This window comes from Netta rufina (assembly GCF_964035555.1).
Source record: "Netta rufina genome assembly, chromosome: 37".
Lineage (NCBI taxonomy): Eukaryota > Metazoa > Chordata > Aves > Anseriformes > Anatidae > Netta > Netta rufina.
In genome coordinates this window covers 366,633-389,651 of record NC_140161.1, presented here as the reverse complement: position 1 = coordinate 389,651, position 23,019 = coordinate 366,633, and the positions used below count along the sequence as shown (strand labels likewise).

The 23,019-nt window shown below is 61.1% G+C and overlaps 1 protein-coding gene across 1 annotated transcript; it reads right to left on the bottom strand.

Moving 5' to 3' along the window:
• Positions 1-237: 237 nt before the first annotated feature.
• ACIN1 (apoptotic chromatin condensation inducer 1) lies at positions 238-22,313 on the bottom strand. The gene is given in 22 exon segments (XM_084304244.1): positions 238-701; positions 1,394-1,494; positions 2,137-2,389; positions 2,391-2,462; positions 2,464-2,607; positions 3,106-3,213; positions 4,630-4,737; positions 5,713-5,843; positions 6,754-6,952; positions 7,032-7,196; positions 8,767-8,853; positions 8,855-8,898; positions 9,587-9,626; positions 13,497-13,587; positions 15,541-15,566; positions 16,055-16,166; positions 16,169-16,768; positions 16,770-16,774; positions 16,850-16,926; positions 18,078-18,189; positions 18,298-18,363; positions 22,128-22,313. Coding segments are annotated over 22 exon segments (3,006 nt in total). The 5' UTR covers positions 22,266-22,313; the 3' UTR covers positions 238-374.
• Between the last annotated feature and the right edge of the window lie 706 nt (positions 22,314-23,019).

Sequence of the window (23,019 nt, the reverse complement as noted above, 5' to 3'; positions counted from 1 at the left end):
CAAATCCCCCCATAATCCCCCCAAATCTCCCCCAAATTCCCCCATAACCCCCTCTAGAACCCCTTAAACCCCCCCAGAACCCCTCCAAATCCCCCAAAACCCCCCAATTCCCCCCAAAAAAACCACCCCCATTTCCGCTTTTCTTCCCCCATAACCCCGCGTAGGACCCCAAAAAAACCCAAACCCCCCCAAAAGCCCCCAGTTTTCCCCCAAAACCCCCCAATTTCTTCCTTCTCTCTTTTTATTCTCAACCGCGGGAGGGGGAAAGGGGGGAGGGGCCGGGTCGGGTGGGCGGGGCCGAGAGGGGGCGGGGCGTGAGGCGAGGGGCGCGGCCGTGGCGATTTTGGGTCGAAAAAGGCGGTTTTTGGGGCCGTTCAGCGGCGGCCCCCCCGGTCCCTCAGGGGGGTGCTGCGGCTGCGGCTGCGGCGCTTGGGGGGGTCCCGGCGGGAGGGGGGGGGCGGGGCCGAGGAGGAGGAGGAGGGGGCGGAGCCGGGGGCGGAGCCTTGCGAGGAGGGCGGGGGGGGCGGCGGAGGGGGCGGGGGCGGAGGGGGGCGGTCCCGCGAGCTGGCCCCGCCCCCGGCCCCGCCCCGCTTGGCGCTGGCCCCGCCCCCCCGCAGCCGCTGCTCCTCCTCCTCCTGCTCCTTGCGCCGCCGCTCCCGCTCCCGGGCCCGGGCCGCTCGCTCCGCCTGCTTCTGGATGAACTGGGGGAAAGGGGCGGGGCCTGCAGTCAGGCACGCCCACCGCGAGGACACGCCCACCTTGGGACCCGCCCGCCACCCGTAAGCCACGCCCACCAGCTTTAAACCACGCCCACCCCCCTACAACCCGCATGGATCCAGAGTTAGGGTGGGAGCAGGGGCGCAAAGAGGCCACGCCCACCTCGTAGCCACGCCCACAAGATGGCCACACCCACCGTAGACCACGCCCAGTCAGCCTAGGCCCCGCCCAACCGCTTTAGGCCACGCCCACCCCCCAGAACCCAACCCACTCCCCTTACATACAGGGTTAGGAGGGGACTCAAAGGGGCCCCGCCCACCTCATAGACACGCCCCCAAGTCGCCACGCCCACCCCAGGCCACGCCCAACACCCACAAGCCACGCCCACTCCCTCCAAACCCCACCCACCCCCTTATATAGAAGCACTTGGAGGGAGCACAAAGGGGAAGCCCCACCCATAGGGAGCCACGCCCACCCCCGTGACCACGCCCACTGGCTCTAACCACGCCCCTTTAGTAACCACGCCCACTTCCCCAGACCACGCCCCCTCCCCTTAAAGCCACAGCGCTTCTCCCCCCCATGCCCCCTTTCAGGAGGCCCCGCCCACGCCGTAACCACGCCCATTGTCCGAGGCCACGCCCCCCGGGTGTGTCCCCGCCCCCCAGGCCCCGCCCACCTGGCTGTCGGTGAGCGGCAGCCAATAGATGCAGGGCGCCGCCTTGGTCTTGCGGAAGAGGTCGTCCAACAGCTTGGCCGGGGGCTCCTCGGGCGGCTTCTCTGGGGGCGGGGCCTCGTCAGGACACGCCCCCTTCCCTCCCGAGCCCCAAACCCCGCCCCTTTCCCTTTTAGCCCCGCCCCTTGCCCTTTATAGCCTGCTGTTAAGCTTCCAACAAGCCCCGCCCACCTCCTCTTAAACCCCGCCCCCTCCACCCTTAGTCCCTCCCCTATTGTTTTAGCCCCGCCCCCTCGCCATTTAGCCCCTCCCCTTTTTAGCCCCGCCCCTTTTCCCATACCCTCTCCCTTTCCCACCCTTTAAGCCCCTCCCACCCCTTTAACCCCTTCCCTTTAAGCCCTTTAAGCCCTGCCCCTTCATTAACCCTCCTACCCCTTTTAGCCCCTCCCCCTTTCCCATTAAGCCCCTCCCCTTCCCTTAGGCCCCTCCCCTTCAACCCATCTCTTTAAGCCCCTCCCCTTTTCCTTAGGCCCTTCCCCTTCCCCATAAACCCCGCCCCTTCCCTTAAGCCCCACCCCTTCCATTTAACCCCTCCCTCAAGCCCCGCCCCCTCCCCTTAGGCCCCTCCCCTCCCCTTAACCCCATCCCCTTAACCCCCGCCCCCTCCCCTTAGGCTCCTCCCCTCCCCTTTCCTCAAGCCCCTCCTCTCCCCTTAAGCCCCGCCTCCCATAAGCCCCGCCCCTCACCTCTCTTCTCCGCCCTCCCCTCCCGTGGGCGTGGCCTCTCCCTCTCCCCTCCGCGCTGGGGGCGTGGCCGGGCCCCTCCCCCTCCCCCTCCGGCTCCTCCTCCTCCTCCAGCCCCGCCCCCTCCGGCGGCCGAGTGGGCGGAGCCTCCCCCTCCTCCTCCGTGGTGGTGGTGGTGGGCGTGGCCTCCGGGCTCGGGGGCGGGGCTTGGCGAGCGGGGGGGCGGGGCCTTGTCGCGGTCCCACTCCCGCTCCCCCCCGCGCCCGCTCCCGCCGGGCCTGGGCCCGCTCGCGCTCCGCCCTCAGCCCCGCCCCCCCCCGGGACAGGCCCCGCCCCCCCGCCGCCCGGCCCCGCCCCCCCGCCCCCGCCCCGCCCCAGGTGGGAGGGGTGGGGGGCGAGGGGGGAGGGGGCGGAGCCTGCGCTGCCCGGCCCCGCCCACGAGGTGTCGGAGGGGAGGCCCCGGTGGAAGTCCAGCTGGGGGGGGGGAGGGGAAAGGGGCGGGGTTAGAGGGGGGCACGCCCACCTCACGGGGACACGCCCACCGAGGTGGACACGCCCCCAAGGGTGGCTCCGCCCACTGGGGAGCCCGCAGAGCCCCATAGGGACCCCATAGGGACCCCCCAGCCCCATAAGTGCCCCATAGGGACCCCATAGAGCCCCATAGCGCCCCATAGCGCCCCATAGAGACCCCATAGTGCCCCATAACCCCCCCAAATCCCCCCATACCCACCCCAAATCCCCCCATAAGCCCCCATAGAGACCCCATACCCACCCCATAACCCCCCAAATCCCCCCATTACCCCCCCATGTCCCCCTATAACCCCCTATACCCACCCCAAATCCCCCCATAGCCCCCCATAACCCCCCCATATCCCCCCAAATCCCCCCCAGAGACCCCATAACCCCCCCATAGCCCCCCCATAGCCCCCCCGTGTCCCCCCCGACCCCAAATCCCCCCCATAGCCCCCCCACCTCGTCCTGCTCGGCGAAGTCGGCCGCCAGCAGCTTGGGGTTGGACTGGGGCCACTTCACCCCGTGCAGGGCGTTCCGCGTGGCCAGCGCCTCCTCCACCGACGAGTACTGCGGGACACCCCAAAAACAACCCCAAAAACAGTCAGAACCACAAAAACACCCCAGAAACAGGGTCAGAACCCCCAAAACACCCAGAAAACGCCATAAATACCCCAAAAACACCCCAAAAACAGGGTCAGAACCCCCAAAACACCCCAAAAACACCCCGAAAACAGGGTCAGGACCCCAAAAACACCCCGAAAACACCCCAAAAACAGGGTCAGAACCCCCAAAACACCCCAAAAACACCCCAAAAACAGGGTCAGAACCCCCAAAACACCCCAAAAACACCCTGAAAATGAGTCAGGACCACGGAAACACCCCAAAAACACCCCAAAAACACCCCGAAACAGAGTCAGAACCCCCAAAAACACCACAAAAACACCATAAATACCCCCAAAACACCCCAAAAACAGTATCAGAACCCCAAAAACATCCCGAAAACACCCCAAAACAGCGTCAGCACCACAAAAACACCACATAAACACCATAAACACCCCAAAAATACCCCATAACACCCCAAAAACACCATATACAGCCGATAACTGCCCCAAAAACACCCCCAAAACACCATAAACACCATAAGGACCCCAATAACCCCATAATGATCCCCTAATCCCATAATAATCCCATATTAATCCCCTAATCTCACCGTGACGTAACAGTGGGATTTGATCCTGTCGATCCAGAAGCCCCCAGAGTGACCCCAAATGACCCCATATGACCCTATAACCCCCCCCAATGACCCCAATAACCCCATAATGACCCCAATAATCCCATAATAATCCCCTAATCCCCTAATCTCACCGTGATGTAGCAGTGGGATTTGATCCTGTTGATCCAGAAGCCCCCAGAGTGACCCCAAATGACCCCATATGACCCCGTATGACCCCATATGACCCCAATAACCCCATAATGACCCCATATGACCCCCTAATCCCATAATAATCCCATATTAATCCCCTAATCTCACCGTGACGTAGCAGTGGGATTTGATCCTGTCTATCCAGAAACCCCCAGAGTGACCCCAAATGACCCCAGAGTGACCCCATATGACCCCGTATGACCCCATATGACCCCAATAACCCCATAATGACCCCAATAACCCCATAATCCCCTATTAATCCCATAATCTCACCGTGACGTAGCAGTGGGATTTGATCCTGTCGATCCAGAAGCCCCCAGAGTGACCCCAAATGACCCCATATGACCCCGTATGACCCCGTATGACCCTATAACACCCCCAATGACCCGATATGACCCCAATAATCCCCTATTAATCCCGTAATCTCACCGTGACGTAGCAGTGGGATTTGATCCTGTCGATCCAGAAGCCCCCAGAGTGACCCCAAATGACCCCATATGACCCTATAACACCAATGACCCCAATAATCCCCTAATCCCATATTAATCCCCTAATCTCACCGTGACGTAGCAGTGGGATTTGATCCTGTCTATCCAGAAGCCGTCCTCCCGCAGGGTCCCGGTGCGGCCCAGCAGCTCCTTCAGCTGCCCCAGCGTGAACGGACGCACCTGGGCCACCAAAAGTCACCTTTTTTAGGGATTTTCACCCCAAAAGCCAAGCCCCCGACCCCTCCGACCCTACTGGGGGAGGTTCCGACACCCCCAGGCCCCGTTTTAGGGGTTCCAGACCCAAAAATCCCCATTTTAGGGGCTTCAAAGCCCCCAAACCCCTTTTTGTTGCTTTTTAGACCCAAAACTCCCCATTTTAGGGGCTCCAGGACCCCAAACTCCCCATTTTTGCACTCCCCAGACCCAAAAACCCCCAAATTCCCCCCAAATTTGATTGGTTTCCAGCTCCCCCTTTAACCCCCTCTAGCCCCACCCCGTCCCTTTAACCCCGCCCCCTCCATTTAGCTCCGCCCCTTCCCTCTAACCCCACCCCCCTCCGTGTAGCCCCGCCCCTCCCTTAGGCCCCGCCCCCTCCCTTTAACCCCACCCACCTCCCTTAGCCCCCGACCCCAACTCCCTTTTAGCCCCGCCCCCTCTTTAGCCCCGCCCCGTCCCTTTAACCCCACCCACCTCTCTTTAGCCACGCCCCTTTCCTCAGACCACGCCCCTCCATGTAGCCCCTCCCCCTCCCTTTAGCCCCCCCTCCCTTAGCCCCTGACCCCAACCCCCTTTAGCCCCGCCCCCTCCCCTCTAACCCCACCCACCTCCGTGTAGCCCCGCCCCCTCCCTTTAACCCCGCCCACCTCCCTTAGGCCACGCCCCCTCCCCTTACCCCCATCCCCTCCCTTAGCCCCCTCCGACCCCTCCTCCTCCCTTAGGCCACGCCCCTTTCCTCAGACCACGCCCCCCTCCTTTAGACCACGCCCCCCTCTTTAACCCCGCCCACCCCCCTTAGGCCACGCCTCCTCCCCTTCCCCCCACCCCCTCCCTTAGCCCCCTCCCCCTCCCTTAGCCCCCTCCCCCCTCAGACCCCGCCCCCTCCGTTTAGCCCCGCCCCCTCCCTTTAGCCCCGCCCCCTCCGGCCCCGCCCCTCACCAGGTTGCAGAGGTGCAGGATGGGGGTGGGGCGGGCGCGGGGGGGGGAGGGGCCGGGGGCGGGGCGCACGGGGTCGTCGATCGTCACCGTCACCCCCGCCCCGCGCCGCTGCTGCGACACCGAGCGGCGCCCTAGGGGACCAGTACGGACCAGTACGAACCAGTACGGACCAGTACGGGACCAGTATGCCACTGGGAGGGGCGGGGCCCCGCACAGAGCCCCAAAGGACCCGACCAGTAAGGCCCAGGAGCTCCCAGTAGCTCCCAGTAGCCCCAAATCCCCTCCCAGAGTCCCCAAATTCCCCCCCAGGACCCCCAGATCCCTTCCCAGTATAAACCAGTATGAACCAGTATGGACCAGTATGGACCAGTATAGCCCTGGCACGCTCCCAGTATCCCCAAACCCCCTCCCAGTAGCTCCCAGTGACTCCCAGTACCCCCAAACCCCCTCCCAGCACCCCCAAATCCTCCCCCAGTACCTCCCAGTCACTCCCAGTATAGACCAGTATGGCCCAGGTCCCCTCCCAGTATCCCCAAACCCCCTCCCAGTAAGTCCCAGTCCCCTCCCAGTATATCCCAGTCCCTCCCAGTCCCCCCCAATCCCCTCCCAGTTCCCCCCAGTCCCTCCCAGTCCCCTCCCAGTCCCTCCCAGTATATCCCAGTACCCCACCAACCCCTCCCAGTCCCCCCCAGTATATCCCAGTATCCCCAGTCCCCTCCCAGTATATCCCAGTCCCTCCCAGTCCCTCCCAGTATCTCCCAGTCCCCCCCCAATCCCCTCCCAGTCCCCTCCCAATCCCTCCCAGTCCCTCCCAGTCCCCCCCAGTCCCTCCCAGTCCCTCCCAGTCCCCCCCAGTCCCTCCCAGTCCCTCCCAGTATCTCCCAGTCCCCCCCCAGACCCTCCCAGTCCCCCCCAGTATATCCCAGTCCCTCCCAGTAACCCCCAAACCCCCTCCCAGTATATCCCAGTCCCTCCCAGTCCCCCCCAGTTCCCCCCAGTCCCTCCCAGTCCCCTCCCAGTATATCCCAGTCCCCCCAGTACCCTTCTGCTCCTCCTCTCCGCCCTGCAGGGAGGGGCCCCCGCCGGCGGGGGGGGCGGGGCCAGCGGCGGGCGGGGCGGAGCCAGCGCCGAGGGGGGCGTGGCCGACAGCGGCGGGGGGCGGGGCCGGGGGGCGGGGCTCGGCGTTGGCCACGCCCCCTCCCTCCTCCCCCTCCCCCCCCCGCCCGTTCTCCGGCACCACCTGGGGGGGGAGGGGCAGAGTTAGGGGGGGGGGGGCGGAATTTTGGGGCCAATTCCGGCGGTTTTGGGCAATTCCCGACCTGGGTGACGGTGCGGCAGATCTTCAGGGGGGGCGGGGCTTGCGGCTCCGCCCCCGGTGACGTCACGGCCGAGGCCCCGCCCCCCTCGTCCTCCTCCTCGATGTCCCCCGGGGGGTGCAGCTCCACCACCGCCTCCTGGGGGGGGGCGCGCGCCGGGATCAGGCCCTGCGTTTGGGGCGAAAAACGGCGATTTTGGGCAAATCGGAAATTGGAGAGGGGGCCCAGGGGGCCGGGAGGGGGAGAGCGGGGGATTTGGGGGGGTTTGGGGGGAATTCGGGGGGTTTGGGGCAATTTTGGGGGGGTTTGGGGGGTTTCGGGGGGTTTGGGGTGAGTTTGAGGGATTTTGGGGGTTTTCGAGTGGATTTGGGACCGTTTGGGGGCAATTTGGAGGATTTGGGGCTTTTGGGGTCATTTTGGGGGAATTTGGGGTGAAATTGTAGGATTTGGGGCTTTTGGGGGGGATTTGGGGCAATTTGGGGGGATTTGGGGTCAATTTGGAGGATTTGGGGCTTTTTGGGGTGTTTTGAGGGAATTTGGGGCAGATTTGGAGGATTTGGGGCTTTTCGAGTGGATTTGGGACCATTTTGGGGCAATTTGGGGGGATTTGGGGGTCAATTTGGAGGATTTGGGGCTTTTAGGATCATTTTGGGAGAATTTGGGGTGGATTTGGGGAAGATTTGGGGCCAATTTGCAGGATTGGGTCATTTTAGGTCTATTTTGGGGCAATTTGGGGCGGATTTGGGGTCAATCCATAGGATTCAGGTCCAACATGGCCCCAATTTATAGGACTTTGTGTCTTTTGGGCCAATTTTTGACCAATTTGGGTCCGATTTGGGTCCCATTTTTGGTATTTGACCTCTTTGGGACCACTTAGGTCCATTTTGGGTCTATTTAGGGCCAATTTGGGTCCAATTCGAGACCAATTTATAGGATTTGGTGTCTTTGGGGTCAATTTGGAGCATTTTTGGGCCAATTTGGGGCAGAGTCAGACCCAGTTTGGGGCCAATTTTTGGAATTTGACCTCTTTCAGGTCATTTGGCTCCAATTTGGGTCTATTTAGGGCCATTTTGGGTCCTACATGGCACCAATCTGTAGGATTTGGCACCTTTGGGTCCATTTTGGAGCCAATTTTGATCAATTTGGAGCAGATTTTGGTCTAATTTGGGTCCAATTTTTGGTATTTGCCCTCTTTGGGCTCACTTGGGTCCATTTTGGGTCTATTTAGGGCAAATTTGGGTCCAACCTGGCACCAACCTATGGGATTTGCTCTCTTTGGGGCCAATTTAGGGTCAATTTGGGACATTTTGCAGCAGATTTGGGTCCAATTTGGGTCCAATTTTTGGCATTTACCCTCTTTGGGCTCACTTGGCTCCATTTTGGGTCTATTTAGGGCCAATTTGGGTCCAACCTGGCACCAACCTATAGGATTTGCTCTCTTTGGGGCCAATTTAGGGCCAATTTGGGCCAATTTACGACCAATTTGGGTCTGATTTGGGTCCAATTCTTGGCATTTGCCCTCTTTGGGATGATTTGGGTCCATTTTGGGTCTATTTAGGGCCAATTTGGGTCCAACACGAGTCCAATTTATAGGATTTAGCCTCTTTGTGCCCGATTTGCTCCATTTGGGCCGGATTTTCCCCCAATTTCTGCCCGATTTCCGTCCTTCCACCCCCCCGGGGTGGTGCCGGGTGGTGCCGGGCGCGTTTTGGGGCGAAAAAGGGAGATTTTGGCTGACCTTGAGGGACTCGGTGCTGATGCTGATGCAGGGTCTCCGCGCCCCGCAGGCCGTGCTCGCCCCCCAGCGCCGCTTCCGCCCCGCCCCCCGCCGCCGGCCCCGCCTCCGCCGCCTCCGGCCCCGCCCCCTTGGCTGCCATTGGTGGGGAGAGAGCGCCGGGGGGGCGGGGTCAGGGCTGGGCACGCCCCCTTGACGGAACGAGCCACGCCCCCTCCGCTACCCCCCCCCCCCCCTTCCTGGAGCCTACCTGTGGCTCCGATGACGTCACCTAATTTGCATATGAAGCCACGCCCACTCACAAACCCCGCCCACAAGCACCAGGCCACGCCCCCTCCCTCAAACCACACCCCATCCTTCAAGCCCCACCCCTCCCTTTAAGCCCCGCCCCCTCCCTATTCCCCAAACCCTTCCCCTTTCCCTCCTGATGCCATCTCATTTGCATACAAAGCCACACCCATCCCTAAACCCCGCCCCTTACACCAGACCACGCCCCTCCCATCAAGCCACGCCCCCTCCCTTAAGCCACGCCCCTTTTATCAAGCCCCACCCTTCCTTTAAGCCCCGCCCCAATACCCCCATTCCACCAACTAATTTGCATACAAAAGCCCCGCCCACCCCCAAACCCCGCCCACCACACCACGCCCCTCCCTTAAGCCCCGCCCCTCCCTTTAAGCCCCGCCCCCCTCCTTTACCTCCCTCCCCGTCCCTTTAACCCCCTCCCAGCCCCTTTTAGCCCCGCCCCCTCCCTGGCCACTCCCTCCCCTTAAGCCCCGCCCCCTCCCCGAGGCCCCGCCCCCTCCGCAAGCCCCGCCCCTCTCACCCAGCAGGGCGATCTTCCTCTTGAAGGCCTTGGGCTGGGCCTGGGGGGGGGGGGAGGGAGGGGGGGACCCGGAAGGGGGCGGAGTCACCACGGGGGGCGTGGCTTGCGGTAGGCCACGCCCCTTCGTGCCGCTTGGCTCCGCCCCCTCCCTCCCCTCCCCCTTAGCGGGCGGTATCAGGAAGGGGGGGGAATGGGGGGAGGGGGCGGGGCTTGTGATGTCATCGCCAGGGGGCGGGGCCAAGCGGTGGCCGCCAATGGGAGGGAGGGGGCGGGGCCAGGGATATGTGGGGCGCCCCATAAGTGTGGGGCGGGATTGGGAGGGGGCTGTGGGGCGCCCCCTAAGTGGGAATTGGGGGTCTGGGGATCTATGGGGCGCCCCATAAGTAACGCTGTGGGGCCCAGAAAATCTATGGGGCGCCCCATAAGTGAGGCTATGGGGCTCCAGAATCTGTGGGGCGCCCCATAAGTGACTGTATGGGGCCCTGAGGATCTATGGGGTGCCCCATAAGTAGTACTTGGGGGTCCTAGGATCTATGGGGCGCCCCATAAGTAACGTCTATGGGGCTCCAAAATCCGTGGGGCGCCCCATAAGTGAGGCTATGGGGCCCAGAGGATCTATGGGGCGCCCCATAAGTAGAACAGGGGGGTCCTGGGATCCATGGGGCGCCCCATAAATGAGGCTATGTGGTCCTGAGGATCTGTGGGGCGCCCCATAAGTGAGGCTATGGGGTCCTGGGATCTATGGGGCGCCCCATAAGTGGTACTTGGGGGTCCTGAGGATCTATGGGGCGCCCCCCAAGTGGCGCCAGCGAGCCGGGAGGTCCGTGGGGTGCCCCACAAGTGGGATTTGGGGGGGTCCTGAGCATCCGTGGGGTGCCCCACAAGTGGCACTTGGGGGTCCTGAGGTTCCGTGGGGTGCCCCATAAGTGACATTTGGGGGTCCTCGAGTCCGTGGGGTGCCCCATAAGTGAGCTTTTGGGGTCCCGGAGTCCGTGGGGCGCCCCCTAAGTGGCGGTTGGGGGGCTGGAGATCTGTGGGGTGCCCCCTAAGTAGCAGCCGGGGGTCCCGAGGATCTATGGGGTGCCCCACAAGTAGGATTTGGGGGTCCTGGAGTCCGTGGCGTGCCCCATAAGTGAGGTTTTGGGGTCCCGAGGATCTGTGGGGTGCCCCATAAGTAGCGCTTGTGGGTCTTGAGATCCGTGGGGCGCCCCATAAGTAGCAGTTGGGGGTTCTGAGGATCTGTGGGGTGCCCCATAAGTGGCACTTGGGGGTCCTGGAGTCCACGGCGTGCCCCATAAGTGAGGTTTTGGGGTCCCAATGATCTGTGGGGTGCCCCATAAGTAGCGCTTGTGGGTCCCGGAGTCCGTGGGGTGCCCCATAAGTGAGGTTTTGGGGTCCCGAGCAGCTGTGGGGTGCCCCCTAAGTAGCAGTTGGGGGGCTGGAGATCTGTGGGGTGCCCCATAAGTAACGGTTTGGGGGTCCTGGAGTCCACGGCGTGCCCCATAAGTGAGGTTTTGCCCCATAAGTAGTGATTGTCAGTCTTGAGGATCTATGGGGTGCCCCATAAGTAGCACTTGGGGGTCCTGGAGTCCGTGGGGTGCCCCATAAGTAGCGGTTGGGCGTCCCGAAAATCTCTGGGGTGCCCCATAAGTGACAGCTTTCAGTCCCAAGCATCCGTGGGGTGCCCCATAAGTGGCGCTATGGGGCCCGGAGATCCGTGGGGCGCCCCAAAAGTAGCACTTGTGGGTCTTGAGATCTGTGGGGCGCCCCAAAAGTGGCAGTTTTCAGTCCTGAGCAGTTGTGGGGTGCCCCATAAGTAGCACTTGGGGGTCCCGAGAATCTATGGAGCGCCCCATAAGTAGCGGTTTTCAGTCCTGAGGATCCGTGGGGCGCCCCATAAGTGGCGCTGTGGGGCCTGGAGTCCGTGGCGTGCCCCATAAGTAGCGGTTGGGGGTCCCAATGATCTGTGGGGTGCCCCCAAAGTAGCACTTGTGGGTCTTGAGAATCTCTGGGGCGCCCCATAAGTAGCATTTGTGGGTCCTGGAGTCCGTGGGGCACCCCATAAGTAGCACTTGTGGGTCTCGAGCATCTGTGGGGTGCCCCATAAGTGGCGCTATGGGGCCTGGAGTCAGCGGCGTGCCCCATAAGTGGTGCTGTGGGGCTCTGAATTCTGTGGGGTGCCCCATAAGTAGCGATTTTCAGTCCAGAGGATCCGTGGGGCACCCCATAAGTGGCAGTTATGGGTCCTGAGGATCCGTGGGGCGCCCCATAAGTAGCACTTGCGGGTCTCGAGCATCTGTGGGGTGCCCCATAAGTGACGCTATGGGGCCCGCGGATCTATGGGGCGCCCCATAAGTAGCAGTTGTGGGTCTTGAGCTCCCCATAAGTAGCACTTGTGGGTCCTGGAGTCTGTGGGGTGCCCCATAAGTAGCGGTTGGGGGTCCCGAGGATCTATGGGGTGCCCCATAAGTAGAACTTGTGGGTCCTGGAGTCCGCGGCGTGCCCCATAAGTGGCGCTACGGGGCTCTGAGTTCTGTGGGGTGCCCCCTAAGTAGCAGCTGGGGGTCCCAAGGATCTATGGGGCGCCCCCTAAGTAGCACTTGTGGGTCCCGCGGATCTATGGGGCGCCCCATAAGTGGCTTCGGGAGGCCCGGCCCCCTTTGGTGCGGGCCGAGTCCTTGGGGGGGGGCACTTGTGGGGCGCTGTGGGACGCCGTGGGGCACTTGTGGGTCGCCGTGGGGCGTCGAGGTCCCGGGGGCGGCGGCGGGAGGAGGCACTTGGGGGTCGCGCAGCTCCGGCCGTGGGGCGCCCCCCAAGTGTGGGGCGCGGGGCGGCGGCGGCGGGGGGGGGGCTCCGTCAGCCAGCGCTGGGTGCCCAAAAGAGAGACGTTGGGGGGTCCCGGAGATCCGTGGGGCTGCCCCACAAGTGTGGGGCAGGCGGGGGGGCGGGGGGGGGGCCCGCCCCACATCTATGGGGCACGGGGTGTGGGGTGGGGGGGGTGTGGGGCACCCCCTAAGTGAGGCAGAGGAGGTGGGGGGGGGGGAGAAAAAGGGGGCGGGGAGGGGGAGGCGGTGGGGGGCGGCGCGCCCCATAAGTGGGGGGTGCCCCACAAGTGTGGGGCTGCCCCACAAGTAGTTATGGGGTGCCCCCCGAGTCGCTATGGGGCTGCCCCCCAAGTAAATGCGGGGGGCCCGGAGGTGCTCAGGGGGCTGTGGGGCTGCCCCCTAAGTAGTTATGGGGTGCACATCTATGGGGCTGCCCCCCAAGTCGCTATGGGGCCCGGAGATGCTCACGGAACTATGGGGCTGCCCCCCAAGTAGTTACGGGGTGCCCCCCCCCCCAAGTGGCTATGGGGCACCCTAGAATCTATGGGGCAGCCCCCCAAGTAGCTGTGGGGGTCCTAAGTAGCTATGGGGCTGCCCCCCAAGTAGTTATGGGGCCCGGAGACGGTCATGGATCTATGGGGCAGCCCCCCAAGTAGCTATGGGACACCCTAGAATCTATGGGGTGCCCCCCAAGTAGTTATGGGGCCCCCAAATATCTATGGGGCTGCCCCCCGACTCCCCATGGGACACCCTAAAATCTATGGGGCAGCCCCCCAAGTACCCATAGGGCCCAGAGACACTCACCAATCTACGGGGCTGCCCCCTAAGTCGCTATGGGGCTGCCCCCCAAGTCCCTATAGGGCCTGAAGATGCTCACGGATCTATGGGGCTGCCCCCCAAGTATCTGTGGGGCACCCTAAAACCTATGGGGCTGCCCCCCAAGTCCCTATAGGGCCCCCAAACATCTCTGGGGCTGCCCCCCAAGTGTCCCCCCACCCCCCACATGTGGGGCTGCCCCCCAAGTGCTCCCTCCCCCCTCCCCCCCCCGCCCCTCCCCCCCCCGCCCCACACTTGGGGGTCGTTACCTCGGGGTCCGGGGGGCGCTCGGGGGGGGGGGGCGGCCCCGGGGGGGGGGAGGGGGGGGGCCCCAAATCCATCGGCAGCGGCGGCTCCGAGCTGGGGGGGGAGGGGAGGGGGGGGGGAGATCAGTGGGGCTGCCCCATAGCGAGGGGGGAGGGGGGGAGGTGTGGGGCTGGCCCCACAGAAAGGGGGGGCTGGGGGGGGCTTCTGCCCCATTAGATCGGGCTCCAGGCCCAGGGTTGGCCCCATAGCAGCCCCCCAGCCCCATAGATCCAACCCCAGCCCCATAGATTGGCCCCCTGCCCCATAGATTCTTCCCCCAGCCCCACAGATTCCTCCCCCAGCCCCATAGATTCTTCCTCCGGCCCCATAGATCCACCCCCAGCCCCACAGATTGTCCCTCCAGCCCCACAGATTCATCCCCTGGCCCCACAGAAGTGCCCCCAGCCCCATAGATTCTTCTCCCTGCCCCATAGACCCACCCCCCAGCCCCACAGATCCACCCCCCAGCCCCACAGCAGCTCCCCCAGCCCCACAGATTCTCTCCTGGCCCCATAGATCCTCCCCCAGCCCCATAGATCCCCCCCCAGCCCCATAGAAGCCCCCCAGCCCCACCCCCTGCCCCACACCCACCCCCCGGCCCCCATAGATCCCCCCCAGCCCCACAGCTGCCCCCCAGCCCCATAGATCCTGCCCCACATCCCCCCCAGCCCACAGATCCCCCCCCAGCCCCACATCTCCCACCCCATAATTTCCCAGCCCCACAGCTCCCGCCCCACATCCCCCCGCCCCATAGATCCCGCCCCATAGATTTCCCCCCCGCCCCATAGCTTCCCCCCCCCCCCCCCTCACCCCTCTATTGTGGGGCCGGGCGCCGTGCCGGGGCGGCCATCTTGCCGCTTACCCAGCAGCCCCCGCGCGGGGGGGGGCGGGGCCCAACGCGGCACCGGGGGGGGGGGAGGGGAGGGGGGGGGGGAGGGGGAGGGGACCCGGAGAGACCCCGGCCCCACAGGGACCCCATAGGGACCCCATAGGGACCCATAGCGCCCCATAGCGCCCCATAGCGCCCCATAACCACCCCATAGCGCCCCATAAGTGCCCCATAGCGCCCCATAACCACCCCATAGCGCCCCATAGGGCCCCATAGAGCCCCACAGCGCCCCATAGAGCCCCATAAGTGCCTTATAGGGCCCCATAGCACCCCATAGATCCCTATAGGGCCCCATAGAAACCCCATAGAGCCCTATAGAAACCCCATAGGGACCCATAGAGCCCTATAGGGCCCCACAGCGCCCCATAACCACCCCATAATGCCCCATAGTGCCCCATAGCGCCCCACTGTGCCCCATAGGGACCCCATAGAGCCCCATAAGTGCCCCATAGGGGCCTATAACGCCCCATAAGTGCCCCATAGAGCCCCATAGCGCCCCATAAGGCCCCACAGCCACCCCGCAGTGCCCTATAGGGCCCCACAGAGACCCATAGGGACCCCCCTGTGCCCCATAGAGCCCTATAGAGACCCCATAGAGACCTATAGGGCCCCATAGAGCCCCAGAGGCCCCATAGAGACCCCATAACCACCCCATAGAGCCCCACAGCACCCCATAGAGACCCCATTGAGACCCATAGTGCCCCATAAGCACCCCACAGCGCCCCATAGAAACCCCACTGTGCCCCATAGAGCCCTATAGCGACCCCATAGGGACCCCATAGGGACCCACAGCTGCCCCATAAGGCCCCCTTTCACCCCATAACCACCCCATAGACGCCCCATAGGAACCTACAGGGCCCTATAGCTGCCCTACAGCACCCCATAGAGCCCCATAGGGCCCCATAGCTGCCCCATAGCGCCCCACAACCACCCCATAGTGCCCCATAGCGACCCCATAGAGCCCTATAGAGCCCCATAGCTGCCCCACAGCGCCCCACAACCACCCCATAGGGCCCCATAGAGACCCCATAAGGACCCCCCAGCCCCATAAGTGCCCCATAACCACCCCACAGCTGCCCCATAAGTGCCCCCCCCCCCCCCGCCCCTCCCCCTCTCACCGTGTTTCCGGCTCCTGCTGGGGGCCCTGCGGGGGAGGGGCGGGGTCAGGGGGCACCAGTAAGGACCAGTGCTCCCAGTAAGGACCAGCAACGGCCCCAGGCCCTCCCAGTGCCCCCCAGTAACCCCCAAACCCTTCCCAGTCCCCTCCCAGTATATCCCAGTGCCCCCCAATCCCCCCCCAGTCCATCCCAGTCCCTCCCAGTAACCCCCAAACCCCTCCCAGTCCCTCCCAGTGCCCCCATTTCCCTCCCCAGTCCCTCCCAGTGCTCCCAGTCCCCCCCATTTCCCCTCCCAGTGCCCCCAGTTGCCCCCCCAGGCACCCCCAGTCCCTCCCAGTAACCCCCATTTCCCCTCCCATCCCCTCCCAGTCCCTCCCAGTATATCCCAGTGCCCCCATTTCCCCTCCCAGTTCCCTCCCAGTATCCCCCAGTCCCTCCCAGTAACCCCCATTTTCCCCTCCCAGTATCCCCCAGTCCCCCCAGTCCCCCCCAGTGCCCCCAGTTCCCCTCTCACCGTCCCAGTCCCGGGGGAGCTCCCGGGGGAGGAGGAGCCGGAGGAGGACGGCGACGGGGGCGGGGCCTCGCTGGTGGGCGTGGCCTCAGCGGGGGGCGTGGCCTGGGTCAGCCCTGCCCCTTCTGACAGGGGAGGGGGGCAAGGGGGGAGGCGCTGGTGGGCGGGGCCTGGGTGGGAGGGGGCGGAGTCTCGCTGGTGGGTGTGGCCTCGCGAGGGGGCGTGGCCTCAGCAGGAGGGGCTTCAGAAGGGGGAGTGGCTTCAGGAGGGGGCGTGGCCTCAACGGGGGGCGTGGTTTCTTTGACAGGGGGCGTGGCTTCAGCTTGTGGGGCACCCTCAGAAAGGGGAGGGGCCTCCGGAGGGGGCGTGGCTTCGGGTGGGGGCGTGGTCTCCATGGGGGCCGTGTCTTCAGAAGGGGGAGGGGCCTCAGAAATGGGCGGGGCTTCAGAAGGGGGTGTGGCCTCGGAAGGGGGCGGGGCTTCTGGCTGGGGTTGAGGCTCCACAGTGGGGGCCTCGCATGGGGGCGGGGCTTCAGAGGGGGGCGGGGCTTCCTGAGGGGGTGGGGCTTGCTGAGGGGGCGGGGCCTCGCCGAGGGGCGTGGCCTCAGGCTCCTCCTCCTCGTCGTCTTCCTCCTCCTCCTCCTCCTCCTCCTCTTCCTCCTCCTCCTCCTCCTGGGGGGGGCGGCGCCGGCCCCGGGGGGGCCCCTCGGGGGCTTTTTCGGCCCTGAAGCCGAAAATAAGAAGTTTTAGAAGCCCCCAAATCGCCGTTTTTTGCCCCAAAAGGGGTGTTTTCGGTTACCTGGCGCACCCGCTCGCTGCGGCGCTCCGGCCGCCGGCCCGGCTCCTCGTCAGAGTCCTCGCAGCTGCGGCCCGAGGCTGCGGGGAGGAAGGGGTTAACGGGGGGTTTTGGGGGGATTTGGGGGGTTTTTTGGGGTTGGGGGGGGGTTGGGCACCTCCTGGGGGGAAAATGGCCCCAAATGGCGATAAAATGCCTCGTAACAACCCCAAATCCCCTCTAAATAACCCAAATTCTCCTTAATTTCCCCAAATTCCCCTCCAAATGACCCAAATCCCCTTTAATTTCCCCCAAATCCCCTCCAAATTCCCCCTAATTTCCCCCAAATCCCCTCTAAATGACCCAAATTGCCCTTAATTTTGCCCAAAACCCCTCCAAATGACCCAAATTCCCCCTAATTTCCCCCCAAATCCCCTTTAATTTCACCCAAATCCCCTCTAAATGACCCAAAATCCTCTTAATATCACCCAAATCCCCTCCAAATGACCCAAATTCCCCCTAATTCCTTCCAAAACCACTCTAAATGACACAAATTCTCCTTAATTTTACCCAAATCCCCTCATAACAACCCCAAATTCTCATTAATTTCCCCCAAATCCCCTCTAAATTACACAAATTCCCCCTAATTTCCCCCAAATCCCCTCTAAATTACCCAAATTCCCCCTAATTTCCCCCAAATCCCCTCTAAATGACCCAAATTCTCCTTAATTTCCCCCAAATTCCCTCTAAATGACCAAAATTCTCCTTAATTTTGCCAAAATCCCCTCTAAATGACCCGAATTCCCCCTAATTCCCCCAAAACCCCTTCAAAATGACCCCAAATCCTCTTAATTTCCCTCAAAACGCCCCCAAATCCCCCCTAATTCCTCATAAAACCCCTCAAAACGCCCCCAAATTCCACCTATTTCCTCCAAAACGCCCCAAATCCCCCCTAATTCCTCACAAAAACCCTTAAAATGCCCCCAAATCCCTCCTAAAACCCTTCAAAACACCCCCAAATTCCCCTAATTCCTCACAAAACCCCTCAAAACGCCCCCAAATGCCCCTAATTCCCCCCAAATCCCCCCCACAACCCCCCCCTCAAAAAAACCTCCCCCAAATCCCCCCCGATTTCCCCCCAAAACCCCCCAAAACGCCCCCAAATCCCGCCCCCGGATCCCCACCAACCCCTCCCGGTGCCCGTTTCGGGGTTCAAAACCCCAAAATCCCCGGATTTGGCCCCAAAAAGCACCTTCGAGCTCGGCGGCCTCGCGCGCCTCCCGCTCCAGCCGCTGCTGCAGCAGCTCCTGCTGCTTCTCCAGGTACTGCTTGATGAAGCTGTTCTGGCTCATCTCCTCCCCAATCTGGGGCAAAAACACGCCATTTCGGGTAAAACCACGCTCGGGCAAGGGGCTGGGGAGGTTTTGGGGAGGGTTCTGGGGGTTTTGGGGGCGGTTTGGGGGGTTTTTTACCTGGGAGTTGGGCTGGAAGGTGGCGTGGGGCGTGGAGTGCTTCTGGAGGTTCTCCAGCATCAGCGCCTGGGGTTTGGGGGAAAAAAGCGGGATTTTGGGGCAGCCCCACCGTGAAAACAACCCTCCCCGTTCCCTCCATCTTTTATGGCCTCAAATAACCTTAATTTACCTCAGAAAATCGCTAAAAATCCCTCAAAACCACCCCAAACGCCTCAAAAACCCGTTTCTCTTCAATCTCCGTAAACATCCCCACAAACAAAACCCCTAAAACCCCCAAAATTCACCCAAAATACGTCAAATTTCCCTCCCAAAACTTACCGTTAAGGTTTATCGTAATTTTTTACCCCAAGTTCTCCTCAGGAAACCCCAAAATTCTCACAAATTACCTCAAAAATCTCACCGAGCTCACAAAAACGGGGTTTCTGTGGTGTTTTTACCTCAAAATCTCCTTAAAAAAGCCCAAATCACCTCAAAATACCCCCAAAAAATAATGATGGGGGGGTCTCTGGGGGTCCCCGCACCTAAATCTCCTCAGAAAAAGACAAATTTTCCTCAAAAAAAACACAAAATCTCCTCATGATTCCCCCCAAAATCACTACTGAATGGGTTTTTATGGGTTTTCCTACAAAATCGCCTCACGAAACCCCAAAATCACCTCACAAAACACCCAAAATCGCCTCACGAAACCCCAAAATCGCCTCTATTGGCATTTTCTATAGTTTTTTTTCCACAAGTTCTCCTCATAAAACCCCAAATCTCCTTAAAACCGCCCCAAACCTCGCTACAGGATTTTTCTATAGGTCCCCGTAATTCCCGGTGTCCCCAAATCCCCTCAAAAACCCCCCAAAATCTCTACAGAAACACCCTAAAAGTTGCCATAAAGATATTCTATAAAGACCTGACCCTAAAATCTCCTCAAATGTATCCCAAATCCTCTCAGAAATACCCCAAATCCCCTCAGAAAAATCCCAATTAACTCTTAAGACCCCAAACTCCCTCAGGACCCCCCAAATCCCCTCAGAAATCCCCCAAATCCCCCGGAAAACCCCCAAAATCCCCTCAGGACCCCCAAAACAGCCTCAAAAACACCCCAAGTCTCCTCAGGACCCCCAAAAATCTCCTCAGAAGCCCCCCAAAAACACCTCATAAACACCCCAAATCCTCTCAAAACTCCTCAAAACGACCTCAAGCCCCCAAAATCTTCCCCAAGCCCCCAAAATCTTCCCTAAACCCCTAAAATCTCCTCAGAATCTCCTCAAAATCCCCCAAACCCCCTCAGGAATCCCTCAATCTCCTCAGGAACCCCCAAATTCTCTCAGAAATTACCCAAATCTCCTCAAAAAAGTGCCCAAAAACTGCCTCAGAAAGACCCTGGGCCCCCTCAGAAACACCTCAAGCCCCTCTCAAAAGTCCCAAAATCTCCCCAAAAGCCCCCCAAACTATCTTAAAAACACCAGAAAACTTCTCAAGACACCCAGAATCTCCTCAGAAGACCCCCAAAACACCTCATAAGCACCCCAAACCCCCTCAAAACTCCTCAAAACCCCTCAGAAAGACCCCAAACTCCCTCGGGACCCCCTAATCCTCTCAGAAAATGCCCAAAATCTCCTCAGGACCCCCCAAAATCACCTCATAAACACCCCAAATCCCCTCAAAACTCCTCAAAGGCCCTCAGGACCGCCGAAATCCCCTCAGGACCCCCTAAATCTCCTCAGAACCTCCTAAAAACACCTCAAAAACACCTCCTAAACACCCCAAACCCCCTCAGGACGCCCTAAGTCTCCTCAGGACCCCCTAAAAACACCTCACAAACACTTCATAAACATCCCAAATCCCCTCAAAACTCCTCAAAACCCATCAGAAAGACCCCAAAACCCCTCAGGACCCCCTTAATCTCCTCAGGACCCCCCAAAAACACCTCATAAACACCTCAGTAAACACCCCAAACTCCCTCAGAACTCCTCAAACCCCCTCAGAACCCCCTAAAAACACCTCAAAAACACCACGTAAACATCCAAAATCTCCTCGAAACTCCTCAAAACCCCTCAGAAAGACCCCAAACCGCCTCAGGACTCCCTTAATCTCCTCAGGACCTCCTAAATCCTCTCAGTACTCCCCAAAATCCCCCCAGGACCCCCTAAAAACACCTCATAAACACCCCAAATCCCCTCAAAACTCCTCAAACCCCCTCAGGACCCCGTAAATCCCCTCAGGACCTCCTCAAAGTCTCCTCAGAACCCCCCAAAGACACCTCAAAAACACTTCATAAACACCCCAAATCTCCTCAAAACTCCTCAAACCCCCTCAGGACCCCCTAAATCCTCTCAGAAACTCCCCAAAATCCCCTCAGGACCCCCTAAATCTCCTCAGGATCACCGAAAAACACCTCATAAACACCCCAAATCCCTCGAAACTCCTCAAAACCCCTCAAAAACTCCCCAAACGCCCTCAGGACACCCTAAATCCCCTCATAACCCTCTAAAAACACCTCAAAAACACCTCATAAACACCTCCTAAACACCCCAAACCCCCTCAAACCCCCCCAAACCCCCTCGCGACCCCCAAAATCTCCTCAGAACCCCCCAAAAACACCTCAAAAACACCTCCTAAACACTCCAAATCCCCTTGTAAACACCCCAAACCCCCTCAGGACCCCCTAAATCCCCTCAGGATCCCCCCAAAACACCTCCTAAACACCCCAAATCCCCTCACGATCCCCCAAAGCCCCTCAGGACCCTCTAAATTCCCTCAGAACTCCCCAAAAACACCTCAAAAACACCTCCTAAACACCCCAAATCCCCTCAAAACTCTTCAAAAACACCTCATAAACACCCCAAATCCCCTCGAAACTCCTCAAAACCCCTCAAAAACACCCCAAACCCCCTCAGGACCCCCTAAATTCCCTCAGAACTCCCCAAAAACACCTCAAAAACACCTCCTAAACACCCCAAATCCCCTCAAAACTCTTCAAAAACACCTCATAAACACCCCAAATCCCCTCGAAACTCCTCAAAACCCCTCAAAAACACCCCAAACCCCCTCAGGACCCCCTAAATTCCCTCAGAACTCCCCAAAAACACCTCAAAAACACCTCCTAAACACCCCAAATCCCCTCAAAACCTCTCATAAACTCCCCAAAACCCCTCAGGACCCCCTAAATCGCCTCAGGACTCCCTAAAAACACCTCACAAACACCTCCTAAACACCCGAAACCCCCTCAAAACGCCCCAAACCCCCTCAAAAACTCCCCAAACCCCCTCAGGACCCCCTAAACCCCCTCAGAACCTCCTAAAAACACCTCACAAACACTTCATAAACATCCCAAATCCCCTCGAAACTCCTCAAAACCCCTCAAAAACACCCCAAACCCCCTCAGGACCCCCTAAATCCCCTCAGCACCCCCTAAAAACACCTCAAAAACACCTCCTAAACACTCCAAATCTACTCAAAACCTCTCATAAACTCCCCAAACCCCCTCGGGACCCCATAAATCTCCTCAAAACCCCCTAAAAACACCTCACAAACACCTCCTAAACACCCCAAATCCCCTCACGACCCCCCAAAGCCCCTCAGGCCCCCCTAAATCCCCTCAGGATCCCCCAAAAACACCTCAAAAACACCTCATAAACACGCCAAATCCCCTCAAAACCTCTCATAAACTCCCCAAAGCCCCTCAGGCCCCCCTAAATCCCCTCAGAACTCCCCCAAAAACACCTCGTAACCCCCCCGAACCCCCTCAGCACCCCCTCACCCCCGCTCTTTCCCCCTTCCCCTCTCCCCCCGCCGCCATCTTCCCCCGTCCCCTTCCCGCGTCCCCCCCCGGCGCTCACCCCTCGCAGCCTCTTGACCAGGGCGCTCTTCTGCCCGCTCTTGGCCAGCCCCCGGCGCTCCAGGGCCGCCTTCAGGTCGGCCACGCGCAGCAGATGCAGCGGCCGCCCGTCCAGCGTCACCTCCTCCCCGTCCGCCATCTTGCGCCTCCCTCCTCCTCCTCCTCCTCCTCCTCCTCCCCGCCGCCTCCTTCCGGCGCCCTTCGGCTCTTTCCGGGCCCGCTTCGGGCGTTTCCGGAACCTTTCGGCTCTTTCCGGAGCCCCTTCGGGAACTTCCGGAGCCGCTCGGGGGTTTCCGGAAGCGTTCGGCTCTTCCCGGAGCCCGCTCGGCTCCGCCCCGCCCTCCCCGCGGCCGCTTCCGGCCGGCTTCGGCTCTTTCCGCCCGCGCTTCGGCGACTTCCGGTAAGCTTCGGCAATTTCCGGAAGGCTTCGGGTGCTTCCGGAACTCTCCGGGAACTTCCGGGAGGCTTCGGCTCCCCCCGCCCCTCGGGTGCCCCTTCGGCAATTTCCGCCAAACTTCGGCAATTTCCGTCAATTTTCACCAATTTTCGCTATTTTCAGCCCAATTTTCGCCCTTTTCAGCCCATTTCCGGCCGCTTTCCGCCCAAACTTCGGCTTTTTCCGCCCATTTCCGCCGCTTTTCGCCCGTTTCCGCCCAAACTTCGTTTTTTTCCCTTATTTTTTACCAATTTCCGCCGAATTTCGCCCATTTCCGCCCCCCTTCCCCCCTCCCAACCCGGATGTGACGTCACCGAACCCCTACCGGAACCATCACGCTACTTCCGGGTTGTGGGGCGGGCGTGACGTCACTCGGGGGCGTGGCCGGAAGTGCGTGTTGGGGGGGTTGTTTGTGTAGGGTCGCCTTTAAGGGGGGGTTGTTTACGTGGGGGTTGTT